The 15,323-nt window shown below is 39.6% G+C and overlaps 1 protein-coding gene across 1 annotated transcript; it reads right to left on the bottom strand.

Moving 5' to 3' along the window:
* Positions 1 to 666: 666 nt before the first annotated feature.
* Positions 667 to 4,555, bottom strand: LOC138743578 (C-C motif chemokine 20-like). The gene is made up of 4 exons (XM_069899096.1): positions 4,490 to 4,555; positions 2,640 to 2,752; positions 2,461 to 2,512; positions 667 to 795 (listed from the first exon to the last, which is right to left on the bottom strand). The coding sequence occupies exons 1-4, from the start codon at positions 4,553 to 4,555 to the stop codon at positions 667 to 669; spliced, it is 360 nt and encodes a 119-aa protein (XP_069755197.1).
* Between the last annotated feature and the right edge of the window lie 10,768 nt (positions 4,556 to 15,323).

The raw sequence follows: 15,323 nt of genomic DNA, 5'->3' as shown, positions 1-15,323 counted from the left end.
CATTGACCGGGAGAGCTGGTGCAAGCTGTTTTGATCCAAAACAACAGAGGCCAGTATCGATTTATGGTCTGACCCATACTGAATTGTAGTCTGGGAGCATAAAGGTGGCACCCGTGCCATGGAGTGGTCATCCCCAGAAGTTGAAGGCATCCAAGATGGTGGCCCCCATGCTGCGCATGCAGTGACGCTGGAACTAGAAGGCGGCTGTGATCAGCATACCTTTGTATAGTGTCCCTCTTACTACACTTTGAGCACATCGCGTCTTTCACCGGGCAGTGTTTGCATGGGTGCTTTGGCTGACAAGAGAAGTAGCACTTCGGGTGTTCAAAGGAGATCGCAGCTATGGTGGGCTCACTAATTGGACATGGTAGTGGACTGCTGATTTTTACTTCCATATCCCAGGATAGCAGCACCAGTGTGGACCTCACGGCCGATGCTGCATTTGCCGAGTAAACTTCCAAGTTGCAGAGGGCGATCTCCACCGATTTGACTAGATCGATCATCCTCTTTAAGTCCAACTTACTCTGTCAAGTAGTTTCTGGTTTATGTAATCCGATTTGACGCCCATGACATAGACATCCCAGATCATGTCTGCTGGAAGTTGCATGCTTGTGCAAGTCCCCACAGAGCCTGGAGGAACTCATTGCTCAATTCTCCAGGTCATTGTCAGCAGGTAGCCAGTATATGCCTGGCATACACTTCATTGACTTTCTCCCTGTACTGACCTTTCAGTATGCCCATTACCTCCTCATACGTTGAGACGTCCTTGTCCATCAGAAACCCTTGATGTGCGACCTGGGAGAAGAGTAGGCACAGCTTGTTTGCATCTGTGGCCACAATTCCAGTGGAATTTTGCAGACAGTCTTCAAAGCAGCATAGCCAGAGTTCAGAGTTCTCTGAGGCTTCTAGCGATGTGGGTCGATCTCCAGCTTATCGGGCTTCAAGAGTTATTCCATCATTGGTAAAAAAATTGATGCAAAGAATACAATAGTTCAACCTTAATAAGTGAGTCTGCTTTAACCTGAATGTGTACATGTTAATAATAATGCTCAAAAATAATGTTTATTAATCTGTAAAATACATTTGATAATGTAAAACATTCACAGTGATTTTTGAGAACAATAGCTTAACAGCACCAATGGCTGGACACATATGGAGAATGTAAGGAGAGATGAACAAATCATATGCTGAAGTAAATAATGAATTAAAAATAAGCATAATCATTTTCCATTATTATTAGAAAGTGGCATTTTTTGATGCACATGGAATTTAGATAATGCAGTCTTTCAGGTCTGTTTCATTTCATTTCCAGAACATAGACATAAAAGTGGAATGAGTTAAAACATCCCTTAAAATCAATGGCTAGGCACTTCAACTTGATGTAGTTTATTAGATTCGTTATTCCAACAATTGACACTAATTGTACTCAGTGAAATTTATTTCAAATAATGAAACAAATCTTCCACTGACTTGAAGCTGCACTTCATCTTCCAATGTAGCCCCAACATACAGACTTCTACAGGGAGCCTGGCTCCCAGACTTCTTCATGACCCAACCCAGGGCAAGAGAGAGTCAGCCGTATTCACAGATCAGTGTTGACATCTCGTGAGGTCCGAGAACCCAAACCTGCCCCTGCCTCCAGCCTCTAGCCAACCCCATCTGCCTCAGGCTCATATTTCGACAGAGCTATCAGTATTATTGAATGACAAGGTCTAAATATTACTCAATATCTTTGTTGAACACAAACATTCAATAGCATTTGGAACCCATTAAAATACAATAGCTATATTGCTTTATGCATTTAATATACTCTAAATTTATTCATACATGATAACTATAAAAACCATTGAAAACTAAATGAATAATTAATAATAACTGCTATCCTTTCCTGCTGACTGTTGCTTTTCTCATGTTAATTTGAATATGATTATTGGTCTTGCACCAGTTTTAATCTAGCCTCTGCTTGACATATTGGCTTTTCAGCCTCAGGCCATGCATTTATGAATGCTCATGCTAATGCACTGGGCACCATGAGGAGTCCACTCAAATACTGTGGTGCAGCTGTAGTGGTCAGCAAAAGATCAAAAGTTGGCCCCATTGTCATCGGCTGCCACCGGAGCTGGGAACTAGGGTGCCGTCAGGGACACGCAGTCATCTCCAAAGGCAGGTGCTAGGCAGCATGGTGGAAAACAAATGGTAAAGAACCCTGCCTGGGCTCATTAAGGAAGGCAATAGTTTGTCACTCTGGTCGCTTTTTAACCTTTGTCAACATAAATTAATACAACAAAATGGTAAGGTGTTAAAATCTTGCAATTCAGTACATTCATAATTGCAAGGAATTTCTTAATTCAGCAAACCAGTGGACTTGGTATAGCTTGTTACTTTTAGAGGGTCATAGATCAACAGTTTAATTAAAATTAGATACTTTATTTAGAATAGCTTTTTATTTCCTTACTTCACCCACTTATCTTCAGGGTTTGCACAAATACTTCGGCGTCTCCTTGTGTAAAATCTGTGAAAAGTTTTTTTTTGGAAGAACCTTGATTACACTGATAGGTTCACATACATTTCCGATACATTTAGCAAACATAAGAATAACTTAAATGCAATCCTCATTTTAACAGGCAAAGATTTTGCACTTAATGACAGCATTAATTTCACAGAGTTCATTGGAAAACTGCCTCACATAACCTCGAATTAGTCTCACAGGTAAAAGTTTTCTTGAATATGCAAGACAACAATTTATTGGAGACTAAGCATCTGTTTAAAGCAAAAATCGAAGAAAGTTGGTTAAAAATAGCAAAATAGCAAAACAAATAAAACAGTGTCAACTGAAGATTAGACAGCATTAGCTGAAAGATTCAAGTAAAGCCAAACATTAGGATGTGTTGACTTGCAAATGGGAACATTTCTATTGTGTTGAGCACCAACAGTCTGAGCAATAATGCCATGGACAGGATCCTACAGCTGTAGACAATTGGTTTCATTCTGGTGATTTAATACAGGAAGTTTCAATAGTGAGGCGATCAGGAGAGTGGAAAGCTGATCTGATTTGAGGGTGCAGTGATCTGCTTTTATATATTTTTTGATCTTGGGGAACTTGCAAAAGCATTTCCTTTTCAGTTTTATCTTCCCACAACACAGTCTTAATCATCTGTTTTCAAATCTGCATATATATTTTCGTGGAACATGCACTACTGATTTCCTTTTAACTGTGGTTGTATCTACCTTTTATGGTTGCCCAGTCCCTTACATCTTGGTGACCTTCTGTCATGGCTGTTCCGCGTTGTGCAGCAGTCCACAAATGGCAAAACATTTGTATTGGAAATGAGAGAATGGAAAGGAACTTAAACCAAGATTTTGGGTATATCTTCATGTAAGACATGCTAAATCTTGTAGAAGTAGTGGAGAATTAAAAATCTTTTGATTAAAATGCTGAAAGAAATTTGCATTAATAATAAATGAGTATTACAGAAATCTAATCCCCAGGACATCATGATCTATGTTCTGAGATTTTAAAAGCAGTATCAGTGGGGATACTGGGTGAGATCTTCCAAAATTCCATATTTTCATAAATGGATCTTGCTGATTGGATAGTGGCAAATATGACCCCACATTTTAAGAATGAAATGAGGAAGAAAAGAAACTGGGATTATAGATCATGAATGGGAAAATGCTGGAATCTATTAGCAAGGAAAGGGTAACAGGGAATATGGAAAATATTAATAGGATTAAGAACCAATGTGTATTTACGAAGGGGAAATCACTAATGATCCGTAGCTTGGCTTGAGATGTTTGAGATTATAAGTGCAGATTAGATAAAGGTGAACCAGTGGATGTGGCACATTTATTCAACCTTTGATAAGATACCATGCATGACAGAATAGAATTGTAGTGGTGTGGAACACAGAAATATATTTTTTGGCCCATGGAGTTCTATTATCCAACAGCCATTTATTCCAAAGATGAACTAATTTCCGTTTATTCTCCCCACATCTCATTAATTCCCTGATGATTCTGGAACTTTCTTATACTCTAGGAACTATTTACAATGAACATTTTTTTTAGGATGCACCAGGAAACCTGAGCACCCAAGGGAAACCCATGTTGTCACAAGGGAATGTGCAAACTCCATCCATATAGCACCAGAGATTAGGATCAGGCCTGCATCAATGGAGCTGTGAGGCACCAGCTCGAGATTAGTCAAAGGAGAAAGTTCTGGCCCAAGTAATTATTTCCTGGTGGAAAGCAATTGTGAGTGCAGCTTGTGACAACTGTGTGCAAATCCTCACTCCCAGAGAATATTAGCCAATATTAAAGGGCATGGAATTGGAGTAATATACTGGCATAGATTGGTGGTGTTGTCTGATGGACTGAAAGCTGAGAAATGAATGGTCATTTTTTTTTTATCTTAGAAGACTGTGAATATTGAGGTGCTGCACGGATTGGTGCTGGAGCCCTAAATGAACTTTATAAAAATGAGGGTGACCTTGTCATGGAGTTGGGCGCTGCTGATGACATAACCGATGCGACACATGGGCGTAATAGCCCGCATGCGCGGGTGTGTTAGCGTCAGTATATGGGTGATGAATCTCAGATACAGGACGAGGAGAGTGAGAGCGTCAGGACCACGCATATGGCTGTGAGCAATGAGGAGGTCAGAGGAGTTTGGCTGGGTGGTGTTTGGGGTGTTGAAGAACACAATGTTGAGTCTAGTGAATAATAAAAGAAAGTCGACTTCATGGTGTGTGCTGAAAGAAACGAATGTGTGAATTCTCTATTTGTTTGTAAGCTGTGGTAAATCAGTGCATTTATAACCTTATTCAACCATTTGATACCAATAGGCTAGCTATTGGGATAATTTTACAGGTGAGGTATCTCTAACAAGGGAATATGACCAAAATAAGGAGCTTGTCATTTACAACTGAGGTGGATGGAAACCTCATCGAAGCATCTCCAGAACTTTCTGTATGAGAAGTATTTAGAGTGGAGATATATTAATGTAAAGAACAAGAAATAGAGGGGTATAGCGAAATGACACAGAAAAGGAGCTGAGGCTAGCATAGATCAGCCATGATTATATTAAATGATGGAGGGGTGGGGTGGGGGAACACAGCTTGAAAGACCTGATGACCAACTGCGATCATATGTTCCTGTGTCCTCCTCAAATGACTGGGGCCAGATCCAATTTTTCATCTGTGGTTGGTGTTGAGAGGAGGGAGCAGACATGAGGTGTATCCTGCCCAATTGATCAATATGTTATGGAAGAGGCCTGGAGTCCAGGAATGAATTGGTAAGTCTGATGTGTTGCCTCGTGACTTCCAGTTGATCTTGTGCCTCTGTATTTCATTTCATCATCACGCAAGTCTGGAACACGCACACATGGTTGATGGTTTCCTGCTCACCAGCTGGCTCCTTAAGCAATCCCTTACTAATCACAGAGCACCTATGGCATAGGGATTACTTCAAGTGGCATGTGAGTGGAAAGAAAAAGGTTGAGAACCACTACTTTAACACCCATTGTGGAGAGGTTCAAGAACCTAATAGTTTTTGGGGGGGAACAAAAACTGTTATTGAACTCAGAGGTGCCAAATTTCTGTTTTCTGGGCCTTCTGCCATTTTACTGTGGCAGAAGTTAAAGATTGGGATGATGGGGGAATTTTTATCATGTTGACAGCTTTCTTGAGGCAGCACTTAGCTTAGACATCTTCACTGACTAGGAGGTTGGAATTGGTTGTATCTGTCATTTCCTGCAGCCTTCTGTGTTCCTAGGCATGCAAGTTTCCAAACCAGGCCATGATGCAACAAGCTGATATACTTTCCACAGTACAGCACAGCCACTGAAGCTCGATAGAGTATTCGTTACATGTCAAATCTCCCCAAACACAGTGTAAATGCAATGCTTCCTCAGTACCTGTAATACACGTCAGTTATCGGGTCCTTATTTTTCCCTTTAGAGAATGGAACATGATGATTTGATACTCAGGTGGAGACTTTCACTTCATGAATTATTAGAATTAAATGCTGAACTAACAGGTTATTCGCCCAGCATCACATATCACATTCTTTCTTTCCAGTTGTTTCTTTTTCATGGTTCACTTTGGTGAACATTAAATACCCAAGAAGTAAGGTTGCTGAGACATCTAATTTTTATGGTAGCAAAAATATTGGGGAGTAGGTAGATAAATAAAATTGCTCCTATTAAGTAAGTATGCAAGTCAATAAGGAAATAAATAGCGCACAAAATACCTGAATATGATGCCACATGTAACCATATAACCATTTACGGAGCGGAAACAGGCCATGTTGGCCTTTCGAGTCCGCACCGGTTCACTGCTTTTGTGCGCTCTCTCCAGGCATTGGTGATTTTAAGTGTAGTGGATCTTTGAGAATTTTAACATCTATCCATAGGTACTCTGTACTTTGGATGTGAAATCTCATATTAAAATATTCAAAAACATTGGTTGTGTGGGAGAAGCCAGTGAGTGGCCATGGACTTGATTTAATAACATTGATCAAATAATTAAATTAAAAACATGAAGTCAACGCATCAGTGAATTGTAAGACGTAGGGAAAGAATTAACTGTGTTGGCAGCAAAAAAAAAATGTTATTGGATGGGACTTCGATTTGAGACACTGACATTCTGAGAAGTGAAGGAAACTAGTTTATTAAAACCAATTTAGAAATCAGAGCAAGTAATGACAATTTTCTTTCTTGCAAGAAATCATTTTTATAATAGGTATAAATTATTCAGATTTAATTATATTTGTTGATATTTATTACATTAATGTTTCTTTTTTGTTTGCATAGCAATGTCCTGCAGAAATAAAATGAAATATATTTAGGTCTCTGAGCTGCTTGCAGTGTAGTCTTGATAAACATTTTGTCTTGACCACAAAGCACAGGATGTATAAATAAGATAGGAATCAAGACCTATTTGAGATAACCTAAATGGTATATATTACTTTTTAGATTCATTTCTTTTCTGCTAAAATGTTTACAAGGTCAGAAGCTTCATGAAATAGTTCCGATGCATTGCATGAGGCTTTATATGATCACTACTCCACCAATTTCCAGGTTTTATTGGTAATTTTGATTTTATATGGTGTAAACTTTATTAGTATAAATTGATTAAATGTTTTTAATCATGTCATTCGATTGCCTTTATTCATTTTCACTTGAAGACTTGTTTTCCCATCATAGATGTCCTTAAGGAATAAGGTTGAAGATGTAGCTTGGTTATCAGCACTCCCTTTGCGTCAGAAACTGTAGCTTCAGAGATACACATAAGCATCTAAACTGATATTCACTGTAAGTCAAACTTACATGGAAGGAGTTTTTGTTCTGTTGATCTTGAACTGCCACTGCAGCATAAAAGAAGCCAACTCCTCCAAACACTGAATCATGAGCCGCTTTCAGGTGCTCGGACGCAGATACTGCGTCAGTAGACGCGGCTGGGGGAGTGCAGCTGGGACGTTCAGGTGGCCACGGAGAAGACGCATTTCTGTCACCTGAATGTGCCTGCTGAAGGAGAGCTGTGTCCAAGCGAACACTGGCTCCTGTGGACTGTGGCCATAGTCCCACTGCTGCTTTCAGGTGCAACGGGGGATTCTCTGAGCCAGAGAATATACCTACAGGAGGAGGGTTAGGTAAGTGCTCCTCCTGGCCGGGTTCTCCACTTTCAAGTGGCCACCCGACAACTGCATTGGGGTAGAATAGGCGGCTTTGCAGTCGGGTATTTTGGCCACCTGAAAGCGGCCAGATTATTTGAGAAACTATTTGATTTTTCCTCATTGACTTCATGAGGCAAGTTAAACTGGACATCCCATTTATTTATGCCACCCTCAGTGACCCCACAAACCCCTCCTGTCTTCCACCCCCCCCACTCCCCCATCACCCAGACCTTTTCCTTGGATCACAAATCACAAGAAATCACAAGATAATTAAGAAGAAGGAGGCTCATCTGCTCCACCATTCTAATCATGAGCTGATCCATCCTCCCACTCAACCCCATTCCCTGGCCTTCTCCTCATCACCCTGGATGCCCTGACTAATCGAATACCTGTCAATCTCTGCCTTAAATGCCCCCAATGACCTCCACAGCATGAGGACTCCCAGGTCCTTTTGCATCTGGGTATTTTCAATTTTCTCCCCAAGTTCCACGGTCTCATGACCCTTTGACTAAAGAAAATTTTCCATTTCTTTGATTCAAATTAAGAGTTGCCACTCTCGTGCCCTCACTGAGCATACTTTATCCAGATGTGGAAGAAAAGATTAACTGAGAGGTGGGATTCCAAGCGGTGGTTGTATCTGCAGAGGACCTACGGGAACCCTACTACATCCACCCACCAGTCTTTGAAAGTTCAGCGCTGTCAAAGATCTTTGAACAGTTTTTAAATGTCTCTTTCAGAGATTCTTCAAAAATATTTCAAATAATAAAAAATTAGGAGAAGTACATAATAAATAAAAATATCACTAATTGAAAAAGACTGATATTACCAACAAATAATTAAAAACATCAAGATAATGCAAAACAAATGTTTTGGACTTGCCCTAGATTAGAAAAAAATTTGGAAAGATATCTAAGATAGCATTGAGACTGTTAATAAGATTGATATGCCATCAATAAGAGTTCAGACAAGTGAATGAATAATACTTGGGTTTTATTAACAGACTCAATGCTACCTTAGTCTAGCCAGTGGGACTCTGAGCACCATCTGTTATGCCAGCTGGGCAGACACTCCACAGCAGTAGCCAATACACAAGTACATCTATGTGAGTGACAGGCAGTAATAACACACAAACATTATTGGTGATTCTCAAGTTCAAATTAGTACCTTGCCCTTTAATTGCTCTATTTGGATCATTCCAAGATGATGATCTTTTACTGAGTCCAACTCAAAACCAAATTTTACCTTTTACTTCACAGATGGCCAGACATGCAATTTTGATTAAATGAAAAGATAACACTCCACCTACATATACACAATGATTAAGAGATATTATGTCTTATTTAAGTTTAGAAAAAAATTACATATGCCATTAAAGAGTCAAATATTAACTTCCAAAAGACACGGGGCCCATTTATGAACTATTATCCCAACCTAAAGAATTCGGGTTGTTCTGACATGTTAATGCAGTGCTGTCCATCCCCAAGTTGTTGGCACTTGATTCCTATGTGTCAGCTTTTAACCTTGCTCAGTGGTAGGGGTTTTGAATGATAAGGTTTTTAATTTTTTTTTTACTCATCTTTTGAATTGTACATTACAAAAATATTTTAATCAATAAAATAATAGCAAAAGTACATAACAAATAAAAATATCCCGAATTGAAAAAAAATATTACCAGCAAATAATTTAAAACATTGAGAAAACGCAAAACAAATACTTAAACAGGAACAGAAAAGGCTGGAAACACTTAACAAGTTAGGTAGGTTCTGTGGAAATGGAAACGGAACTTTTCAGACCATGAATCCCTCACTGGGATTACAGCTTATTTTTTGAATTTTAATATGTGTTTCTTGGTTCTTTCCTAAACCTGCAGGTTAAATAAAACTGTTTTTAAGAGTGGTGTCTTAGTTATTAAGCTGCTCAAGACTAATGTAGAGTTGAGAATTGCATGCTAAGTAAGATCAGCCTCGCACCTCAATTGTCAGTACACCTGTTGGTCTCTGTGATGTGTCCAGCAGCACTCAGTACACCTGCTGGTCTCTGTGGTGTGTCCAACAGCGCGCAGTAAATATCTGCTGGTCTCTGCGGTGTGTCCAGAGGTGCTCAGTACACCTGCTGGTCTCTGTGGTGTGTCCAGCAGCACTCAGTACACCTGCTGGTCTCTGTGGTGTGTCCAGCAGTGCTCAATAAATTTCTGCTGGTCTCTGTGGTGTGCCCAGCAGTACTCAGTACAGTTGCTGATCTCTGTGGTGTGTCCTGCAGTAGTGTAGGAGGTTGGAGGTGGCAGCACCTAAACTCTCAGAGTTTGAAATATAGCTGTATGTGTAAGGACGTTTAGGATATGCTGACGGTGCAATGGCCTCAGATTGCGCTTCCTTATGGAACTGTCATCTGTCAATCAGTTCAATTCCCAAAATGAGGTCTTCCAATCCAGATCTTCAAAAATGCCCGCCTTTTTCCACAAACGTGGCTTCTCCTCCACCACCATCAACTCAGCCCTCACCTGCATTGCCTCTGTCTTCTGTTCATCTGCCCTGATGCCCTCTGCCCCAGATGCAGCAAATGTAGAATCGCCCCATCCTCACCTACCACCCACTAGCCTTTGCATTCAACATATTATCCACCAGAATTTCCAGCATTTTCTGCAGGATGTCACCAGCAGGCACATTATTCCTTCTCCTCCCTTCTCGGCCTTCCTTCTGCAGGGACCGCTCCCTCCGCGATTCCCTCGTACACTCTTCCATCCCCACCCATCGCACCCCCGGCACCTTTACTTGGGCCCGCAGGAGGTGTAACACTTGCGCCCACACCTCCTCCCTCACCATGGTCCACGGCCCCAAACAGGCCTTTCACGTGAAGCAACACTTCACTTATACATCCAGAGGACTCATTTACTGCAGCTGGTGCACCTTTTATGGCATTCTCTATATCGGGGAGACCAGTCGCAGATTGGGAGATTGCTTTGTTCAGCATGCTGCTTCGCTCGATACCACACGATTTCCCAGTCATTGACCAAACATTTCAATTCTGAGTCACACTCCTGTGCTCACATATCTGTCCATAGCCTTATGTACTATCCCACCCTGACTGCCCGCAGATTGGAGAAACAATACTTTATTTTTCCATCTGGGCACTCTCCAGCCAGATGGCATTAACACTGACTTTACTACTTTCCACTAAACCTGCTTGTCCTTTCTTTCCCCTCCCTCTTTTCCTGTCTTTCCAGTTCCTCTATCCATCCAGTCCTCCCTCCTCTCCCTCATTGCTCCTGCCCCCTCCCTCCTTTCTCCACTATCATCTCCTCTCTTTGCCACTCCCCTCCCCCCTTCATTCTTTTGTTCAGACGCTTGCCGGCATTTTCTCATACTCTGATGAAGGGCTGAAGCCCGAAACGTCAGTTATGTGTTTTTATATTCGCTACATAAAGGACACTGTTTGACCTGCTGAGCTTCTCCAGCACTGTGTGTTTTTTTTCAATTCAGTACAATCACTTTTATATGAGTGAGTCTGGCAATGGCTCACAGCACCTTGCTTTTTACAACATTGCAAAAAGGAGACACATCAAAGGTGCATGCATCCTGTGGAGAAACCACAGGACACAGTTTATTGGAGGCTTCTCCTGTAGCAGCTAAGAAAGTCACAGGTCAGTACATACTCTGAAAATGTCACCTGCAAATATCCTGCAGTAATTTCCTCAGGGAATTCCCCAATGTCTGCCCGTCACCTTTGTGGATGCTTGATAGAAACGGGAAAGGACAGCATTTACTTTAAAGCCCTCTCCATTTCAAATTCTCATTAACTTGTATTGAGAGGGAAAAAAATCAATTTCATTTAATAAAATTTCCACGGTCCTTCAGGCTATTTTCAATATGGATACTGAACAATTTTCATGATCAGACATTGTTCTACATTAATTGTTAAGAAAGCTGCTAGTAGCTTTTCAACTGGACAGAGAAGTGCGTTGATTTGTTCCACCTTATCACTGTTTCTTGGTACATGTGACAAGAAACAAACTTGAATTTGATAAGTCTTATTGGAACAGCTTTAAATTTACGATGAGGTTTGAGATCATGTTGGCACTTATGATTTTGCTTGCCATTAAATATTAAAGAAAGAAATTAATTTATAAAACCAAATTTGACAGGACTAGTAGGAGACCCTTTGACCTTTGAACATTAACCAATATTTATATTTTGTCCTTTCTGCTGCAACTCAAAGCGAAGTCCACACTCAGTGTAGTCAATTTAAAGAGTATGGCCATGATACCAGGGATGAGATTTAATCCATTAACATATTCCCTAAGAAGAGTGAGGCTTACCAGATTTAATGGACGTAATCCAAAGTTTTTATGAGTTTTCTGGCAGAAGCTGACCTCTGATTTTGAGAATCAAATGGTGTCAGGGACATAATTGGACAAATAAAAATCTTACACAAACTCAGAAAATCTTGACCTTATTTATTAATTAAACACATTTCATTATGCATCTAAGAAAGCTTGTTTTTTTCCTGTTGAGTCATTGCAGGTTCACATCCTCAGCTGGTGTCTTAAATGATCAAACTATTTCAAATTGTTCAGACACTCAAATCTCCGTGATCATTTTGGATGCTGTTTTGGAAAATAGTTGTAATTTTTGAGCCTGGTTGTAAATGCAGAAGCATGAAATTCAAAAGGTATGTCCTAGACTTTCATAAAATATTACAGTGTACAAAAGTCCTGGAGAAACTCAGCAGGGCATCAAGAGTAATGGGTAGTTCACATTTCAGAATTTGATCCCGACTTTAGGGCTCAAGTCCCAAGCCTCGTTCTTTCCTTGAATGTTGCAGGACCTGCTGAGTTCCTCCAGAACTTTAGTGTATTGTACTAGCTGCCCAGCATCTGCAGACTTCTTGTTTATATTCATAAAATATTTGTGGTTCTGCTGGGAGAAAAAATAAATGGATTTAAAAAAAGCGCCACAAACATTTAATTTGAAACTGTAGTAAATTTTAAAAAATCTTGTCAGCATGTGGATGATGATGAAGAAACTGATATTTTAGTCTTATCGTTATCTGATGAAAGTTTTCAAGTGTAAATGTTTGAGTCTATTTTTACAAGACAAAAAAGAAAGCAGAGGAAGTACAAAACAGTTTTCTGATCCACGTCTTTGCCTGGAAGATTGGACCAGTGAATTTATGACAGAACAATACACAGCGGGAGCCAGGTAACAACTATTTGAACACTACTGAAGTTCTAATAATCTTATTCCTGCAAAGATGTGAGTTCAGAGGAGTGGTGCAGAGAGGAAATGTACAAATATATTACGAGAACTGAATATTTCTCGCCATGCAGAAAGATTGGATGCATTGGAGTTTTTTTTTATTTGGACAATGGGAGGCTGAGGGGGAAACTTGATGTTGTCTAAAATTATGAAGGGCCAAGATAGATAATACATGAGCAATATCACAGTGTCCTCAGCAGACAGGTCAAGGAGCAGGGGGGTGGGGGGTGGGGGGGACATAATTATAATCATTGCTTGAAGGATTAGAGAGGAAATGATGAAAATATCCTCAGCTAGAAAGGAATATGGTTGAGAAAGGCAGAAAACTTCATGTTTAAAAAGTATTTAATGTACCTTTGAAGAGTTGAGAGTTGTATTAAAGGGCAAATTCTGGAAGGTAAGATGTTGATAATCAACTGTTTTTCAATTGACATGGATTAAAAGGGTTGAATTACTTCCTTCCGGGACATAAATATTTCCTGATTCTGTTTTCACCAGTTACAGGTTGCAGATTTACAAAAATAGGCAAGTTTTACGGGAAATTGTTATAAAAGTTGAATTTTAAAAGATCACACATTATTTCTATCTGGGGCACACCTTCTGAAATGATATCTATTTAGCTGGTCTATTTTTCAAAGGTGGTGCCAATGTTTGCAGGAAGTGGAGCAAATTACGTGGCACAAGCAAAAGCAGCTGAGTAGTCCACTTTTAAATTTAATTAAAATTTTTTTTAGACATAACAGCACAGTAACAGGCCATTTTGGCCCAAGAGTCTGTACCGCCCAATTTTCATCCCATTAACCTGCACCCCCAGTAGATTTTGAATGGTGGGAGTAAACTGGAGCCCCACGCCAAAACTATTTCCTGAAGCCATTTGAGATTCTATAATAGAATTGTTCATTCTTTCAAAACTTGTAATACTCATTACCAAAAGAGAACTGAGTTACCAACAGCATAAAAGTAAAAGGTGTGAGAGTCAATGTTTAACCATTTTGCACATTGATCTTCAGGCAAAATGCATTGAAGCTAAATACTTACATGTTAATGGTTGAATGGTCCATTCTGCTTCCAAGATTTGGTTTTATTGAGGTGAATGGAGCTGAATTTAGGAAGTAGCATAGAAGAAGGAGACATTGCTGGTCATTTGAAAGAAAATAAAAAGGGAATGCTGGAAACAATCAGCAAGCTAGACAATATCTGTGAAAAGAGACAGATATACCAATTCAAGTCATTTCATAGAATGGTCAGTGAAGGAAGGCATTTGAAATAAAAATTAATACTGTTTCTCTTTACATCAAAGTTGCGAGGTCTGCTGAACTTTTCCAGCATTTTCGGTATTGGTTTTGATGAAAAGGCATTGCTTACCATAGTGGGGGAATACGTCTGTCATGATACTTCTCCCACTATGGTAAGCAATACTATCAAGTGAGAGGACTTGAAAATTGGTTTCATAACAAAGAACATTATTATCAAAATCACAGAGAATATACATGACAGGATGAAGCTTGATGTCTGTGCTGGTTAAACAAACAACATTTGCATTGCAAGCAAGAGAGCAGTTCAACGATATAATCTCTGAGAGCCCAACAAAAGTGAGAATGAATTCTTTATCTAAAGGAAGACCAAGCCACTGAAACTGATGTAAAACAGTATCTATGTGCTAGTGCATCAGATACATGTACCAGTAGTTCTAGGTCAGATGCACAACAGTGTTCAAACAATTTTTAATGAAAAATTTTCATATTGCACACAGACTCCATTCATTATGTGAGGAATTTTATGGACACTTAAGTTTGATCATAGATCACAAGGGTAAATTTTTCTTAAGACATTTTTTGCTAAAGCTTTGGTAGATATGTTGTGTTCATCATTACAATTGATGATTTTTTAACATCATTTTAATCAATGATCCATACAATTACCCAGGAAACTTAATGCGAACTCTTGGATAGATTTTTTTTCCAGTCTTTGTTACTATGCATATAGAGCCACCCTACATAATGTTTGGGACAAAGACACAGCAATTCACATGTAATTGAAGTGCACATTTCAGAATTTATTCAAGGTTATTTGTATACATTTTAGCTTTGCCATATAGAAATTACAGCATTTTTTAACCATCTTATTTCAGGGCACCATCATGTTTGGGACATTTGGCTTCACAGGTGTTTGTGATTACTTAGATATGCTTAATTGCTTCATTAGTGCAGGTTTAAGAGAGCAAGGCTTGCTTCTAAATTTTGATCCCCTTTGGAATCTGTAGGTTGTGCCAATGAAGGTCAAAAAAATTATGAGGCTGAAAAACAAGAATAAAATAGTAAGATATATCACCCAACCTTTAGAATCACTAAAATCAACCGTTTGGAACGTCATTAAGAAGAAAGAACATACTGG

Source organism: Narcine bancroftii, chromosome 9, assembly GCF_036971445.1.
Source record: "Narcine bancroftii isolate sNarBan1 chromosome 9, sNarBan1.hap1, whole genome shotgun sequence".
Classification (NCBI taxonomy): Eukaryota; Metazoa; Chordata; class Chondrichthyes; order Torpediniformes; family Narcinidae; genus Narcine; species Narcine bancroftii.
Note: the sequence above shows the minus strand (reverse complement) of the source record. Positions and strands in the feature narration are given on the sequence as shown.

What these genes read in the sequence shown, in the direction of transcription:
- LOC138743578 (XM_069899096.1), bottom strand. Translation starts at nt 4,555, where the DNA reads ATGCGGGCTATTACGCCCATGTGTCGCATCGGTTATGTCATCAGCAGC. An exon ending in GCGCCCAACTCCATGACAAG is followed by an intron (nt 2,753 to 4,489) that starts GTCACCCTCATT and finishes ACAGATGCTTAG; the next exon opens with TCTCCAATAAATTGTTGTCT. An exon ending in CAAACCCTGAAGATAAGTGG is followed by an intron (nt 796 to 2,460) that starts GTGAAGTAAGGA and finishes CTCTTCTCCCAG; the next exon opens with GTCGCACATCAAGGGTTTCT.